The sequence below is a fragment of the Pseudonaja textilis genome, chromosome 1, assembly GCF_049901715.1.
Source record: "Pseudonaja textilis isolate UNSWEBS1 chromosome 1, rPseTex1.2, whole genome shotgun sequence".
In the NCBI taxonomy this organism is placed as follows: Eukaryota; Metazoa; Chordata; class Lepidosauria; order Squamata; family Elapidae; genus Pseudonaja; species Pseudonaja textilis.
In genome coordinates, this window is record NC_141990.1 from 237,987,357 (window position 1) to 238,005,967 (window position 18,611).

Consider the following 18,611-nt stretch of genomic DNA (forward strand, 5'->3'; position numbering starts at 1 on the left):
AAATTATAAATGGTCCTGAGCGCTGTGGAATAGGTTTTCATTGAGGATATCTCTGTACTTTGCTCCATTCAGTTTTCCCTTAACCCTAACCATCTCCCAGTCCCTGCTGCTTAAAAACACCGCCACAGCATGATGCTTCACGCTTCACTGTTGGGATGATATTGGGCAGGTGATGAGCAGTGTCCGATTCCCTCCAGACATAATGTTTCGAATTGAGGCCAAACAGTTCAATCTTAAGTTTCATCAGACCAGAGAATTTGTTCCTCACCGTCTGAAACATTTTCAGGTGCTTTTTTTGGCAAACTCCAAGCGGGCTTTCATGTTTTGTTTTTTTTTTGCATTGAGGACAGGCTTCCGCCTAGCCACTCTGCCATAAAGCCCAGATCCTGGAGGGCTGCAGTGATGTTTGCCCTTCTGGAAGACTGTCCCATTCCCATCTCCACACAGGATTTCTGGAGTTCAGTCAGAGTGACCATCAGGTTCTTGGTCACCTCTCTTACTAAGGCCCTTCTCCACCAATTGTTCAGTTTGACTGGGAAGAATCCTGGTTGTGCTAAACTTCTTCCATTTGAGAATTATGGAGATCACTGTGCTGTTGGGAACCTCCAATGCAAACAGACATTTTACTGTAGCCTTCCTCAGATCTGTGCTTTGCAGTAATCCTGTCTTTGAGCTCTGCAAGCAGTTCCCTTGACCTCATGGCTTTAGCTCTGCTATAGTATGCATTGTCACAGGAATGGGATTCAAACATTTTTACTACTGGTTCTGTGGGGATGGCTTGGTGGGGTGGGGTGGCTTGGTGGGCGTGCCTTGGTAGGCCTGGCAGGGGAAGGTTACTGCAAAATTCCATTCCCTCCCCACCCCACTAACCTGCTTTCCAGCTCCATTCTTCTGTGCAGGGCAACAAAAGAAGACCCAGCCAATCAGCTGGTACTCAGGAGGCAGATAAGAGATGGGGGCGGGGCCAGTCAGAGGCGGTATTTGCCAGTTCTCTGAACTGCTCAAAATTTCTGCTACCGGTTCTCCAGAACTGGTCAGAACCTGCTGAATACCACCTCTGCATTGTCTATAGAGAAGCGTGTGCCTTTCCAAATCATGTCCAATCAATTTAATTTACCACAGCTCAACTCCAGTCAAGGTATAGAAACATGTCAGCAACTGTCAAAAGAAACAGAAGGCACCTGAGCTAAATTTCAAGTGTTTCAAACAGTCTGAGTACTTACACCAATGAGATATTTCAATTTTTTCTTTTTAATAAATTTGCAGACATTTCTAAAATTCTGTTTTCACTTTGTCATTATGAGGTAGCGAGAATAAATGAGAAAAAAATGAATCTCAACAACTGTAGAATCATGCTGCAGCAGAACAAAATTGACAAAAGTGAAGTCGGTCTGAATACTTTCTGAATGCACTGTGTATGTTTTTAATTTCATCCAATGTTAAAACATCACTTAACGATTATTACAATTATGACAAACGGAGGAGCTGTAGAAATTTAAAAAAAAGATTGTACAGTATGTGCTGAGTTAACATGCCATGATTTTTAAAAAGTCTTATTTATGATTTCTATATGCTTTTGTGTTTTTTTTTTTTTCATTCCACAGCCACTGGAAGAAAAGAAGCAGTAACCAAAAGAAACTGGGTCTGAATTCAATTTATTCTGATTAAAAATTATACAAAGCACAAGTGGAACAACATTCTTCTTACAAATATTGCACTTGAGAGCATATGGATATGTACAACTTTGCCATTCTTTACATCCAAGGTATTTTTGTCCTGATAAGGTTCAAGATGAAGTTGTGCAGGAACCTGCTGATAAGCCAACCACTTCCATTATAAATTGGCCAACACCAGAAATGTACCACCTGAATACAACTTGCTTTGAGAAGAAATGAATATAACTTATCTTACAATCCATTTGGAAATGAAATGCTACAGTTGATTGGATGGGTGATCTTCTTCCTCTTCTACCTATAGATAGTTCAAATTCATGGTGTTTCCCCCCCACTTCTCAATTCTAAAATCCACTGCTATCAAATTCCAATTAACAATATCTGGGTGAAAAAGTATGCCGTCTGAAATTGTGCTCTGAAAGTTACTTTCCTTTATAATCAGCCCCTTAAGCTATACACAGCATCACAGGTTCCAATCGATTTTATAGTCAGGGCAAACATCATCCCATTTCCAATTGTCATTGTCCCTGGTGCTGTGAATAGTTTCAGTGGCCTCTGTGGGTGATCATACTCCATCTCTCTTTTCAAATTTTACTTGGTAGGGAGTAGGACATTTACAATGAGACATCGATAACCTGAATAGTTTTGAAGCACACTGAAAAAGACAATAACTGGGATTGGATTGTGCACTATCCAATTCTTTGATTGTATTTATAACTTAAAACAAAGGGATGAATGCCATATAAAACTAAAGGGCAATATATTAATAGAGTTATAAAAATGTGCATGATTGTAAATAAAAAAGAAGATAGCTTTTACCAGTCATATACCCACAGGAAAGGTTCACAATATGCATTCAAGATGTTGATTCTAGAAAACGGAAAACTTTTCTGTGGAAACTTCTATTGATTGGCTAGTTGGGTCTACAGTATAAGAAATAAATAACTAAGCCATGAATACTCTTTTGGGTTACAACTTCATGATCCAAATAAGAATTCATTCAACATGGAGTTCCCAGTGGTTCCTTCCATTTGGCTGCCCTATGCCATGCAATATGTCCTAGAACTACACAGAGCAAACAGGGAAGTATCAGTTAGCTTAAAAAAGGGAACAAACTCCATTCACAAGCCTAACAACAGTCTGACTGCAAAAAATAATAATAATAATCCAATATTATCTTTCTAACTATAAGGGGCAAGTTGTGAGAACTTACTACTTTATAGACCCTTTACGACTTTACATTCTGCTTTTGGCACATTTTGCCATTGATTCAATTACAGCCTTGGGTAAGTGAGATTAAAGGAAAATACTGAACAGGGAAGAGGCCTGAATACTCCAATTAATCCAAGAGAGAAAGAAAACTTGCACAGGGTTTTCAAATTATCCACTTGGACTCCCATGGTCCTTAATAAGATCCAAAATGAGAAACTTCCTAGTTCTATGTAATATGTAAAGCATGAAAGGGTCACTCAGGAAAGAACAGTTTTTTTAAATAGTTAAAATTGTTTTATCAAAAAGAGAATTTAATCCATTTGGAGGTCATAATCAATATTGTGCAAATCTTGTTAATCAGTAACAAGGGACCCTTTTCCTTTAATTTTTGTTAAAAGAGGGTGTTCTTCATTTTGTTATATACAAAAACTCTGGGTTTTATTTTTAAACACGCCTATATAAATAATTATACATTATGTTCCATTTCCTGGAAATAAAATTATAATTCTTCAGTAATAAGATGGCTTTGTGTTCTTATTTTTTAAATCTTTCCCTTCCTTCTGTCACAAAGAAATGTTGCCTTTGGAAAATAATTTGGATTTTAAGTTTTAATACAAATTGAGAATTTAGACCAGCAAACATTTCTATTTATATCAACACTACTTGCATCAAAATCAAAGTTAACATAATGGAGGAGCGGATGCATTTACTAGTTGAAGGAATAAATTGGATTTCACCTGTAAGGTTCTGGAGATTTCTTTGTGTGTTAAAATGACGGAGAATGTTTATAAGCATGCCTTTTGCCTTTGTAGTTCCTGTTTAAAAATGTAATTACGTATTTCAATAACATTCAAAATGCAGTTTCTGACAAACATCGTTTGAAACACACTTATGATTTTGAAATGACTCTTTTATGAAGAAGGAAAAGACAACGCCAGGGTTTTGTTAATTCTAAAAATATTTCTGCCATCTAAAGAACTTTCCGTTTGTATTTCATAGAGAGATAAATACAACTGGCATGTCACAAAAGGGAGGAGAAGAAAAGTATCCTCTTTGCAGCCAAAATGCAGCGATGAATTGCATTTAGTTAGCAACAATAAAGATGGCTAAATCAATGCACTTCAAGCAGTGTTTCAGGGTGAAGAATTGTCACATTGGTATTCATAGGCTTTTATAAAACAGAAGATACATTCACTGTTTCCGATGGCTCCGTACTGCAATTATACTTCTTTTAAAAAGTAGATATTTTTTTTTTTTGAAATTGGATCACAGATGTTTCTTTTCAATGGATCTTGAAAACCAAAGGAATTGTTACAATTCATTCATCCATAGCAACACAAAATTACAGCTCTAAGTTATTGGCACTTTTAGGAACATGCCATCATGAACTAAAATGGAGATGGAGGTGTTGTTTTGTTTAGACGAGTTTTAAACTTCTCCAACTTCAAACCCATTCGCAATGGAGAACAGCAACACATTTAAGGGGTTTACTCATCTTAACTTTCTGCTTGACAATATCTCTGTAAATGATTTAATGGTGAAACAGGAAAAAAGATTTTCAAAAGCACAAATGATAGGAAGCCAAATTATACCTGAGACAAAAAAGAAGATTTTGCAGGGAAAAAGTTGGATATCCTGTTGTCTACTTATGTGTAATGACAAAACTAGAATATCCACAACTTTAAGATCCTATATCATATCATTTGTGCCTTTGAAGATCTACACACTGAATTTGGATTTTAATCCTATATGAATCCCACCATATGAAATGAAACTTAAAAATATCCTTCTTTTCACATTTCTTTTTAGTCTCTGATTATTTCACCCTTACCACCCACCCCAAAATATGTATAAACCGAGGCACAAGTGATCAAGGATGAGACTGGATATGATCCGATCTAGCAGCTGCTTCTTGCACTGGCATACTTCCGGGTGTTAAAGGCTGATTGCCACCCACTGGATGATTTTGCACATTTCCATCTAATTGTGACACGGCTGTAACACAAAATATTTTTTGTAGTGTTAATTGCGTAAGCAATTGTTTCATAATACAAAGCTCAAAAGCTCATTTCTCATTAAGTAATGTTTTGAAAAAGTCCAAGCACAAACAGTATTTGGATAAGAGAACAGAATATTTCCTCTACGTATAAAACGTTGCACAAAATATGGAATACACGTATTTGTTTGATATATTCTGAGATAATGGTAGAAGTTTGAACATGATGCTCGCTGCTGGGACACAGTCATGTGAGACCTGGGGATGCTGAGGGATGGAGCAGCTTGCTCTCCTTCCCAACATGAGCTCCAGAATTTCCAGGAGATGATTTATGATAAAAGGTAACTAAGCAATTGGTGATAGGAGAGTGGTGGGAAGCAGAGCCTTGAGGGATGCCAAAGCTGGAAAGCAAGTGCTCAAGATGTGGAGGTGGCCCAGGACAGAACCTGCATTGGGTCTCCCAGGACCTTCCAGGGGGCTCTGTGCCACATATGCTTCACTTAATGGTCACATTGAGGAGGAGAGGGATGGGGAGGGGTTGAGTGAGGAGGTCACATGGGCATTTCACTTAATGGCCATCATGATCCTCCAAAGCACCTGAGCACAAGACAAGAAGCAATGGGTGGAAACTAATCAAGGAGAGAAGCCACTTAGAACCAAGGAGAAAGTTAGAACAATTAATCAGTGGAATAACTTGCCTCCAGAAGTTGTGAATGCTCCAACACTGGAAGTTTTTAAAAAGACGTTGGATAACCATTTGTCTGCAGTGGTGTAGGGTTTTTTGCCTAAGCAGGGGGTTGGACTAGAAGACCTCCAAAGTCCTTTGCAACTGTGTTATTCTATTCCCATGATGGTGAACCTATGGCATGCGTGCCAGAAGTGGCACACAGAGCCATTTCTGCCAGCATGCAAGCTGTCACCCAGAACTGATACACTGTGCATGCGCCTCCTACCAGCCAACTAATTGTCGACTATCTGTCGTGCATGCGCAGGGGGAGACACAAGGCTGGGAGATGCATATGCATGTGCAGGGGGCGGGGCATGCAGGGGGCACGTGCACATGTGCAGAGGAGCACGACACGGGGGGGTCGCATGCACATGTGCAGGGGAGCGGGGGATTGCGCGCGCATTGCATCACTGTTCTAGTCGAGTCTAGTCTAGTCTATTTCTGACTGTAATGGCCAGGTTCCGTTTCAGGTAGTCCTCAACTTACAACAGTTCATTTAGTGACTGTTCAAAGTTACAACAGCACTGTAATTAGTGACATGCCCATTTTTCACACTTATGACCATTGTAAGATCCCCATGGTCACGTGATTTACATTCAGATGCTTGACAACTGACTCATGTTTATGACGGTTGCAGGGTTCAGGAGTCACTTTGAGACTTTCTGACCAGCAAGGTCGATGGAGAACCCAGATTCACTTCACTACCTTGTTACTAATTTAACAACTACAAATGTGGCAAGAAAAGTCGTAAAATGGGACAAATTCACTTAACAAATTTTTCACTTAACATTACAAATCCTGGGCTCAATTGTGGTCATTAATTGAGGGCTACCTGTACAGTCATTGGTCAACGACTACCTGCATACTGTCGTGGCAAAGAAAAAGGAGTCCATTTTACTGCTTTGTTTTTTTTACTAGGCAGACAAGTAAAAGGAAACCAATGGAAGAAAAACATAGCAGCAGGAAGACAGTTACATACCTGGTTGAAATTTCAGTTCACCATCTGGACCTGAAGGCGGATGTCCTTGCTGTAACTTCTTCTGCTCCATTTGTTTAATAGCCTGTAAAACAATTAATTTACATGCAGTAAGATAGAGAACATTTAAACCAAGGTCTCCACATTTTCATTTCTTATAATAAACTGGCATTTAGCTTTCTGGCCTTTCTTGCCATGGTAACATGGCCCCTTTATGACTTGTGGACTTCAACTCCCAGAATTCCTGAGCTCAAGGCCTGGCTCAAGGATTCTGGGAGTTGAAGTCCACCAGTCATGAAGGGGCCATCATTCCCCAGTAACTTTAGGTAAAGTTACTGTCATGGCCCTTTTGGAGTTTGAATCTGAGGAGGAAGACAAACAGCTAACAGGGAGTGGGATTGTGGCTCCGTTGGCTGTGGAGGAAACTGGGGAAGGGCAAAGTCTGGCTGGACAGAGCAGGAGACCCAGGCCCACATCCTCTTCATCCTAGGGCATGCAGGGAGGAACGGAGAAAAGAGCATCGTGGGTTGCATGGCTTACGGGGGAGGAAAGGGCCTTGATTCCCTTCATTAGCCACACCTGGGAATGAGAGTTTAAAAGAGATGCAAACTGAGTGCGGTGTCTGCTGGGAATAATCATGAGTTTATCTTTGGTTATCTGCATTCCTGGCATCCTCCCAACAGTGTTGAATTACTGCCGTTCCTTCATGTCTGGAATTCCTTCTCTTGCCCTGCTGGACTAATTACCTCATCTTGCCTTGATTGGACTTAAAGTTACAGTTTTTGTTGATCACATTTTGGACTTGATTCTCTGCAGCCAAAGGCTGTTCCTGGGAGAGTTTTTCTCCAGCCCAGAAGGGGGGCAAAGTTGGAGCTAAGAAAGGGACTCCTACTGATTATCTGAACTTTGTGTCACACCCCGGGTCATTACAGTTACTGCCAAGGATCTGACATTCATTTTGCCCATCAATAAAGCTGGCCTTATCTCTCCTAGATGGGAATGTTTGTCACTAGTGAGCCCATCCCATGTAGACAATGCAGGTAATCCTTGACTTACAACAGTCCATTTAGTGATCGTTTGAAGTTACAACAGCACTGAAAAAAATTGACTTATGATTATTTTTCACATGACCATTGCAGCGTCCCCATGGTCACATGATCAAAATTTGGATGCTTGGCAACTGGTTCATATTTATGAAGTTTGCAGTGTCCCTGAGTCATGTGATCACCTTTTGTGATAAGCAAGGTCAATGGGAAAGCCAGATTCACTTAACAACCATGTGACTAACTTAATAACTGCAGTGATTAATTAACCGTTGTGGCAAGAAAGGTCATAAAACGGGGCAAAACCCACTTAACAGATTTCTCACTTAGCAGCAGAAATTTTGGGCTCAATTGTGGTCATAAGTCGAGGACTATCTGTATAGGCAGTATACATCGCAGCATAGTTGTGGTACTTTATGTCTTTCTTATTAAAAACAAATTGAATTAGCTTCCAAAGAAGCAAAGGAAACCTTGCAACTGCTGTAGTCGTACCATTTCAAGTTCTTGTTTCTGAGCCTGAAGGAAGTCTTGTTGCTGGCTTAGCTCTTCCTTCTTTTTCTGAAGTTCTAATGTCTGCTTGTGCAATTCATCTTCTTGCCGGAAAATGTGACTTTCAAATTCCTTCAGTTCTTCTTCAGTGAAGACTGGTTTCTGATCCAGAGTCTCAGAAACAAAAGAACAGCAAATCCTTAACTCCTTAAAATAAATCTTAATGGGGAAAAAAAAATCAGACTCATCTATATCTGTATGGGTGTCCAAGATTTAAGATTTTGGGTGATCACCTACTTTTGGATAAGGAGAAATGGTGCTTTTAGAGCACACTAAAATTCCTCCCAAGTAAAGGCAAGGACACAATTTCTCAACCTTGCCCTTGCTGTTCCATCAGCTTCACATTTCCTTATTACATGTAAACGCTTAGAGGTAATTTCCCTTTGGAGTACATTAAACAAACCCGAATTGCAATCAACCTCCTCCTTATTAAAAGGGGAAGAACTGAAGCCAACCACATCACCGAGCAAACCCCAACAGAGACCACCTGCCAATAGAAGACCCTGTGTCTGAGCATTTTCTGAGCTGCTTCTGAAACAGATTGTTCTTCCTCACAACAATAACAAAGATGAACCATGTCTACCATTCTTGGCATTTTCCCTGACTTTTTGTTTGGATGAAGTTGAGTCCAGAAAATATAAGGACTGTATTTGTTTTAAATGGATGGTTATTCACTGACTTAGTTTTCATATCCCCATGATTTCCCTTAGGTACCATGAAATAGAGTGGAAGCTCTTAAGGTTCCTTTGTAACTGTAAGGAGAGAAATTTCCAGATACAGTAGTATTACAATTGTATAATATTTTTAATCATAGTCAACTTTGGGATAAAATGTATACATGTTGTAGGAAAAGATAGGTAAAAAAATTCCGCTTCCAACTTTAGTTATTCCTTTGCTCAAATTCTATTGCCATAAGGTGCATGCTTACTCAGTTTTAAACAATGAAGTTGCTCCACAGAGAGAATTATGCAGTGTGTTCTTAGACTCACTGTTCAGATTTTATTTTCATGATGCCATTAATAATGATAGATAAATACAAAAGAAGAAACAGATGATGGAAAGTTCAAAACAGTTGGGCCATTTGCTGATGAGTATGATCAATCTTAGTTCAAAAGTGTCATTAGTACCTCCCAGCTTTCTGGCTCCGAAAACTCTTTTTTCTCTGTAGATCTTATGAACTCTTCCATGGTGATTAATCGATCTTTGTTGACGTCAATCTTTTCAAAGAGAAGCAAAATATATATATATATATATATACACACATACATACATACATAGTTTAGGCTATATACTTTATTTGCAGTTCTTAGAACAAATGGAAATGAGGTCGCAGAAAAGTCATGACAGAAATTCCTAGCTAGTGCTAATGCTAAGAACATTTTTGGTACACAATAAAATAAGTTAGGAACAGTTATACTGCATAAAACATAATGGGAATAGGGATGGGAATAATTGACAAGTGCCTAAGGAGCAAAACACAAATTAATCTCATCTCATGGGGTGCTGCAAATATTTCTATCCTGGTGATGTGCAATTCATCTGTAACATTTAAAATTCCATGTTACTCAAGTATCAATAGTGTGTGGAATTTAATATTTTCTTGTTAAGTGACAAAACATAACCAGATTAGAAATATCACATTTGCATGATAATGGTGAACCTGGCAGAAGAATCATTCATTGAAAAACTGGTTTTCGAAATGACAATAGGCTGGTTATTCAACAGTATGAAGGAAAGGTAAGTTGAAGTTTTAATAATTGTATAGCTTTAAATATACTTATTTTAAAAAGTTGTAAAGTTGAAAACAATAGCATTCTTATTGATTAAAAATAAAGTTGGATTCACACAAATATTCCCATCCCAAGGCAATCATATGTATCAATTTAGTAGATATCATCCAACAATAAACTATAATAAAGCTATCCATATAAGGATAAATAGACATGTGATAATAAACTTACACTGTACTGAGGTCAGGAAAGCTCTGAAATAGGCATTTTCAGAAACATGTTTGGGAAATATGCCCACTACTTAAATACATACTTACACACCTGTTTTTAACATTTAGTTAAAACAACAGAAGTTTGCTAAGTTATTTGTAAATGTGTGCTCTGAAACTTTACCTCATTCATGACATGTTCTCTCATTCGTTGCTTCTCTTCTTCCATTTCAACCATATCATCCTCTTCATTTTGGGACTCATAAACTTTTTCTAGCTAAGATTAAGAAATTTGCTTTGAACAGGCCTTCCAAAGTTTATTATTTGGTTATGAAAATACATTGCTATTAATGCTATTTATTTATTAAACTTACACCTCACTGCAAACAGACAACTCTCAGCAACTTAAAGAAGTATGTGAAATAGCAAAAGTTAAAATATCCACAGTATGATTATCATCATAAACAGCAAAACATAATACAAAGATCAACAAAAATATGTTTATGAGATAAATGTTTTCTTTCTACATATTTAATAGCATATAGTTAATATCTAACAATCAATTTTGGATTATCTTCCCTTGGGAGATATACAGAGATTATCTGCCTTAAATGTAGCACATGTTGAACTGTATAGCACAGTCAAACTTCAGTACATGAAATGTTTTAAGACATTTTGTATTATGTCATCAATAGCTTCATTGTAATGTTTATGTCATAAAATGTTTTATGAAATTTGCCAAATTTCAATTCCACAGGAGTCATGGCTCCTGCATTTTGGATGCATTCTATAATTTGGCCCGTTTGAGATACCTTGGATCAAAAGATTTTGCCCTACAGTTAAAGGGAAATTATGGTATGTTAGTAGTATATAGATTGATAGAGGAGATTGAAAATTCAATGTTCAAGGTAATTAAGAAATTGAATTAATCTTCTATCCATACAAAAACATCTCACGTATTTTTGAATTATACCTAGGCCTAGCTATGGGACATACACATGATACTGCTAGTCTCAGCTTAATAAGTGCCAGATATTTGAATGTACTTCACATTAGCTGCTCAGCAATGTTGAAGAAAATTGTTCATAGTTTATAAAACATAAAGTCCAAAATGATGGGAGAGCCTGCTTAGATTAGGATATTAAGAGTTTGAGTATGATACATTTAATTAAACTGTGGAAACTCAATTTCCATTCTAACATTTCCATTCAATAGTCATTACTTGCTCATATGCACTGAGCCAAATGAAACCTTGTGATTCTGAAATAATCCAGTTACATATATTTACCTCCCTAGTAAATAGAGCTTCTAATTCCTGTTCATCCAGAAAACCATCAGCATTGATATCTGTTTTAAAAAATGTAATATAAATATGTAATTAGAGACACTAGTACACACCCATCCATAATTCTAGACCGCAACCAATCCCACTTTAATATTTGTATATGTTGCCTCAAATCATATGGTAAACTACCTGATTAGAAAAAGTGAATGAAAATCCGTGTGTGTGTGTGTGTGTGAGAGAGAGAGAGAGAGAGAGAGAGAGAGAGAGAGAGAGAGAGAGAGACATGCAGACACATACAGTATATTGTTGTATTATATATACTGTTGTATTATACATAAAAAAAACATTTCATGCATCTGTTGAAATTCTCTGAAAAAGCACATGCCAAGATACATTTGTTAATCTGAAAAGGGCAATAGAATTGTGAATGCCCTGTGATAATTCTGTTTCTTAATGTTTTTTAACTATAAGTCTTACCATGCAACTTGAAGAAAGTCTTTGGATCAAAATCATTGGGGTCTAAGCCATCTGATTCCTCCCATACCTCTTTCAATTGGTCTTTACTTCCCTGAAAGGTGATAATACCAGTTGTGCAAATAATTTCACAGAAGCTTTGCTTTTAACATAGAGTTAAAAATACCTGAACAAAGCTGAATACCAACAAAGCTGAGTACTTACATGTATGGTATTCAGCTTAGTTTGGGTATTTTCTCACGTCATTATAGTTGTGCTTTTAAAGTTGTAGCAACGTTTCGGCAGAAACTCATCTGCCATCATCAGGCTTCTATATAGTGTTTGTCTGTGAGTCAGACTTTCACAGCCATTTCAGTTTTAAATTTGGGGCTAGCCTACGCTGTGCCGGAATGTTTTTTTCTTCATCCTGATTGGTTGGGAGTCTTGGTCTGTGTTTATTGGTCTTGGAGTTTGCTGTGTTCTGTTTGATTGGTGTTTCTAATACCTTCTGTCTGTTTTGTGGCTTTTTTTGTCTTGATTGGCTGGCAACATGGTTTCTGTATTGGAGGCTTTTAGTGTGGCTTGGCTCCGAGTAAATGGATGGCTATCATTTATTAGGAAGCTAGGTTTCATCTGGGTGCCTGGTTGGGGTGTGTTTGAGTTGGAGGTATCAGGGGGAGTCTGTTTGTGCCCAGGTGTTTGCCTGGCTTGTGGTGTAGAGATTTTTTTCTTTGTGAGTGCAGGCTTCCAGATAATTGACAGTCTGGTGGAATCATCTCTTCTATTCATGCTTTCAGGTCTTTTTTCAATCTCTATGGCTTCTCTGATAATTCTGTAGCTGAGGTTTTCTATAGTGGCTAGGGTTTGGGTGCCATTGAAGTCGATGCTATGACCTGTGGCTTTCATGTGTTGGACTAGTGAGGAAGTGTGTTCCAGCCTTTTTACTGCATTTTTGTGTTCATCCAGGTGGGTACTTATTCTTCTATTGGTCTGTCCAATGTATGTGGCCGGGCATGATGCACAGGGGATTTCATATATGCCTTGGTTTTCCAGGTCAATTTTATCTTTGGGGTTTCTTAGGATGGCTGCTGTTTTTCTTTCTGTTTTGAAGGCAGTCTTGATGTGATGCCTGTGTAGTATCTTACTAATTTTGTCTGTAGTACCTCTTATGTAGGGCAGGACAGCTGTTCCATAGGTCTGTTCATCTTCTAGGTCTCCATGATGTCTCAGTGTGTTTTTGTGGAACAAGCCGGTGATTTTGCTTTTGTGGAAGCTGTTGGCAGTCAGTACTTTAGTCAGGGTGCATAGTTCAGTCTTTATGTGTGTCTTGTCTGCCAGGCATTTGGTTCTGGCAATTAGCATTTTGGCCACGGAGTTTATCTGTGCTGGGTGGTGGTGGGATTGGGCGTTGAGGTAGCGGTTGGTATGTGTTTTCTTCTGGTATATGGTGTGTCCTAGTGTGCCACCTAGTGACCCCCTGATAGCTCAAACACACCTCAACCAGGCATCCAGATGAAACCTAGCTTCCTAATAAATGATAGCCGTCCATTTACTCGGAGCCAAGCCGCACTAAAAGCCTCCAATACAGAAACACAATGTTGCCAGCCAATCAAGACAAAAAAAGCCACAAAACATACAGAAGATATTAGAAACACCAATCAAACAGAACACAGCAAACTCCAAGATCAATAAACACAGACCAAGACTCCCAACCAATCAGGATGAAGAAAAAAACATTCTGGCACAGCAGTAGGCTAGCCCCAAATTTAAAACTGAAATGGCTGTGAAAGTCTGACTCACAGACGAACACAATACAAAAGCCTGATGATGCCAGATGAGATTCTGCTGAAACGTTGCTACAACTTTAAAAGCTCAACTATAATGATGTGGGAAAATATCCGAACAAAGTTGAATACCATACATGTAAGTACCCGCGAAAACTTAAGAAAACACACACACACACATATGCACACACACACACACACACACACACATATATATAATATTTTAATTGTTATTCTACATGAGTTCCCCAACCTTTCCAGCTTGGTGCTTGGAGTGGGGGTTGGGGGGAAAGAGGGGATGATTTTGTGGGAGGGGCAAGCACAGGTGCGCGGGTGGGTGAGCGCCTATGATGTTCATGGCCATGCGTGAGTGGGCTGAAAGTGCTGTGATGAGGCTCACACAAATGGGGTTGCAAGCACCCGCAATGTCTGAGTGGGACGAGTGCCTGCAACGATGCTTGCATGAGTGGGGCTGTGCGCATGCACAGAGGCATGCGTACCAGCCGGCCACTCACATGTCAGGGTGGTGATAAGACTGTGGCCCACAAATTGAGGACCTCTGTTCTACACTTCTCAGTGGGACTTTGTGTCAGATGAGTGACTATATCAGTTTGATAAATGAAATAAATAAAAATATACAAACCAATACATTTTATACGGTGTGGATAAAAACAGCGGGCTTACAGGATGATTAACTTTGGGGTGATCACCATGCTTTTTTTTCATTTCCTCGTATTTAGCTTCTTCTTGGTGCCTCTTTTCTTCATCCAGTGTTTTTAAATATTCCCTCCTTTCATGTTCTTTCATCATCTCATATTTCTTAAACTCCTCATGACGGGCTTTGTCATAGTTTTCTAAGTCATGTGTTGCCTGCAAATAAGAGGAGTTAAAAATTTAAACAAAATCTGTTTTTCCCCCCTAGAGTGAGCATAAACATTGTGCTAAGCAGCATTAAGAAACTCCTGTTGACCAGGCCATCTTCTCGTTTCCCTCAAGATATTTCTCTTGGGATATATGCAAGTTCGTAAATAATTCATGAACAATAAATTCCACAACCACCTTCTTCAGATGAACAGAAAATAAAGATTTGAAGAAACTTAGAATTACTGTTGGATATTAAATATCTTCCCTGCATCTAGACTTAAGAGTAAATGTGAAGTAAAAGGAATTTTTAGCCCTACTATCTAAACTACAGGTGGTCTTCATTTAGTGACTGCCTTGTTTAACAACCATTCACAAACACAACTGTGATGAAAATGTACCTTTATGACCAATTCTCACATTTATGATCTCCACAGATCTCTAAAGCAAAGAAAGCTGAAATAAGATCATAGGCAAAATTGCCGTTTCACTAAGTTTTTGATGATGTTATGTAGTTGTGTAATGACACTTCTGCAGAATTAAACCCAAATTCTATTCTTTTACTCATCTAATATTTTAATTAGATACTTTAATGAGCATTTTAATATTCTTCAGCATCTTATGTAGTTCATTTAATACTTTAATTGTCCCCCTCAGGGAGAACTCAGCACTATTTCCTTAATCCCCTGCTTCACTTATGAAGAAGGTACACATGGTGTTACAGGAATTATCTATCACGAATTATCAGATAGTAAATGTTACTGACACTAGGGGGTGCTAAAAGCTCATTTTTTAAATGTTTCTGCCTCCATCTCTGGAAAATAAGAATAAAAAAATTGACTTATTTTGAAGTGTGATTGTTAACAGTTACTGTCACAATTAAACTGACTGGCCCTGGACGTTTTATTTTATTTCATTTATTTGTAATGTTTTTATTTTATTTTATTTATTTTTAAATTATTTTATGTCTTTTATTTATTTTATTGATTACATTTGTCTGCTGTCCATCTTACTTACTCTGGGTGGCTTGCAACATTAAAAGCAATAAAATCATAAAAGATCAATATTTCTAGAAACAATAAAAATAGAATAAACAAAAATATCTTTGAAACAGAGGGGTGCCATTTGGACTCACCATGTTTGAAAGCAGCCCTCAAACACCCCCAAAGTGATTACCACAAATTTGTTTCAGTGTTCTGGTATCAGAAAAGGGAAATTATTAAATATAGGCATAGACACATTAAATATTTAATTAATTAGTTTTAGATCTTCACCCAGTTTTTGAAATACAGCTCCTAGCACATCACTCAAAGTATAGACTCAGAGGAGGCTGTGCATTTAGATTTGGGTCATTTTTAAAATAAATGATCCAGTTTGGATAGTGTTGAAGTTGCTAGCCTCGAAACCAAGAGACTGTGAGTTCTAGTCCTGACTTAGGCATGGGAAGCCAGCTGGGTGATTTTGGGCCAGTCACTCTCTCTCAGCCCAACTGGGTTGTTGTTGCAGGGAAAATAGGCAGAGGAAGGAATATTATATATGTTCACCGCTATGAGTTACATACAAAGTAATAAAGGTAGGGGGACGAGATCTAATAATAAGTAATAAATATATGCACAATATAATATATGCTTTTCAACCATTCATTTTGATGGCCTACAAAATAGGAGAGTTGATCATGAACGAATTAGTCCCAGATGTGTTTTTCAAAAGACAGCTGGACTTTGTTTTTCCTTGAAGACGTTTCACTTCTCATCCAAGAAGTTTCTTCAGTTCTGACTGAATGGTGGAAGATGGAAGGATTTCTATCCCTCGCAGCAATCCTTTCCCCCTCCTCCATTCACTCTTGGAGGAGAAGTGAAACGTTTTCAAGGAAAAAACAAAGTCTAGTTGCCTTTTGAAAAAGCACCTTAGGGACAACCATGACTTGGATGACTGAGAATCTCCACATGCATGGACCTCTAAGGTGTGGGAAAAAAGGGTTGTTTTCTTGCGGCTCAGCTGGGAAGAGAGGGGCATTACTTTCCTCCTTCCCTCCTGCAGCAGGGACTAGCACAGCTTCCTTCATAGGAGTCCACCCTATCTTTATTTTTTATTTTTCTGCTCAACCATTCCTGATTCTCAGAGACTACCTAGAGAAGTTTTCTTGGGAAAGTTTTTCAGAAGTGGTTTGTTATTGCCTCCTTCCTGGGACTGAGAGGTTGACTGAGCCAAGATACCAAAGTCAGGAATAGAACTTAAAGTGTTCTGATTTCTAGTCTGATGCCTATAAGCCAGGAGTGGGATTCTACCAGTTCGCACCTATTCGCTAGAACCGGTTGTTAGCATTCTAAGCAGTTTGGAGAACTGGTTGTTTGAAGAAATTACTGGCCTAATCCTGTAAGGCAGGCAGGAAGGAAACATTCTTGTGTTGCTTACAGAAACTGCTTCTCCGTTAATCCTTATTACATTTTTGGCAGGACTAGACTTCCTGTCTCTGGAACGTCTCTGGAGTTTTTTCCCCTCCTTTGCTGGTACTTTGCTTGTGTGGAGTGACCACTCAAAGTTACAATGGCACTGAAAAAAGTGACTTATGATCATTTTTCACACTTACGACTGTTGCAGCATCCCCACGGTCATGAGAGGCCAGGCCACGCCCAGCCAATAACATGACCACCAAGCCACGCCCACCAACTAAGCCACGCCTACAGAACCACTTGTTAAAAATTTGAATCCCACCTCTGGCTTCTATTACTAGTCTGATGCCTTAACTATTACTCTAACTGGCTCTACATACTATCTTTACACATTCATTTATTTCAGTTATATTTTTCATATCTGCAGTTCTGTTCCCCGATGGAAGCCCTCAAGAGAGAGACCATCTCTTTTATTTATTTTTTAAAGTTAAGTTTTAATTAGTAAGTTAATTAATAAATGCAATGGTTCATTTATCCGTGGAGCAGTGTTAAACAAATGTATACTTCATACTTTAAAGCTATTCAGGATCTGCTGCATTGAAGAAGCTTTTCCCGCCATCACTTTTTAAGTTGCAAGTGAGATGATACCTTTCTAACATTGCAAAATAAACTGTACTATTATTTGGAAAACTGGGCAGATTTAAACTTATTTGAATACTAATTAAACAGACTGTTAATCCAATAAAACAAGATTGGTTAACTAATATAAAGTTACTTCCAAGTATAACAAATTGTGAGAAGGAATTAAATTGGCTCAGTTTAAAGGTTTAAAGACTTAGTAAAAATATAAAGCTGCTTATATTGGCTTGAGAACCTTCATTCCATGATGCACTCACTACAAGGAACACAAGCAGATGGGTGGAGGGCACTTGTTAAGTGCACAAAACTTGTGTAACACAACATTATACTATGGATCCAAATGGAGTTCCAAGTTAAGATTCCCAAGATAATTATGAAATATATTTAAAACTGATAAATTAAGAGAAAATTTCAGACCAATATAGAAAAAATAAAATAAAAAGAGAGAAAACAAACATCTGAGAAAATATTTGCTGGACACTTACAGCTTTGATTAGCATGTCTAAATCTTTAACTTCAAAAGTGTGAGGGTTTTGATGGTTCAGATGCTCAAACTGTTTGAGAAGAGCTTGATGGTCTATGCCAGAATCTAAAAGCAACCCACACAAAAAACAGAACCATGGTAACTACATTGATAGATACAATACAACAAGCACTGGGTAGAATTCAAGAGCATATCTTAAAAGACAATTCATATTTTATGAAGATATTCACAACCTACAGCATTTCACGAGATTCAACGGAGGTTTTAAATTAGATGAAAAATGCCCAGGCAATGTAAAAGGTAACATGGTGTTGTTGATGATGTTGTTGCTACCAAGATAGAATCAAACATATAGACCCAGACTCCAGATTTTTATATTGACTAGCCCAGATCTTGAATTGTTTTCGGTCCTGTTGATAGGATGGCTTCCTCCATGGCATGTGAGGATAATAGGCCTGCTCAGGACAGGCCAAATTGCTTGGGGTGATTCCTCCCTCTAATCTGAAGACAATTTCTCAGTTGGCTTGGCTTAACGTCTGCTTATGTGGAGATTACAAAAATCTGCTTGACCTTAATGACAGGGACACGGTGTAGAGA

The 18,611-nt window shown here is 38.2% G+C and overlaps 1 protein-coding gene across 1 annotated transcript in view; it reads right to left on the reverse strand.

Moving 5' to 3' along the window:
* Positions 1-1,638: 1,638 nt before the first annotated feature.
* Positions 1,639-18,611, reverse strand: part of NUCB2 (nucleobindin 2) — a 47,948-nt gene continuing 30,975 nt past the window's right edge. Inside the window, exons 5-13 of the mRNA XM_026706514.2 lie at positions 18,016-18,119; positions 14,322-14,507; positions 11,878-11,968; positions 11,404-11,462; positions 10,300-10,392; positions 9,304-9,393; positions 8,120-8,290; positions 6,588-6,669; positions 1,639-4,880 (exon numbers count right to left, since the gene is read on the reverse strand). Coding sequence (XP_026562299.2) covers positions 4,756-4,880; positions 6,588-6,669; positions 8,120-8,290; positions 9,304-9,393; positions 10,300-10,392; positions 11,404-11,462; positions 11,878-11,968; positions 14,322-14,507; positions 18,016-18,119 — 1,001 coding nt within the window. The 3' untranslated portion in view covers positions 1,639-4,755. The remainder of the gene's footprint in view (positions 4,881-6,587; positions 6,670-8,119; positions 8,291-9,303; positions 9,394-10,299; positions 10,393-11,403; positions 11,463-11,877; positions 11,969-14,321; positions 14,508-18,015; positions 18,120-18,611) is intronic.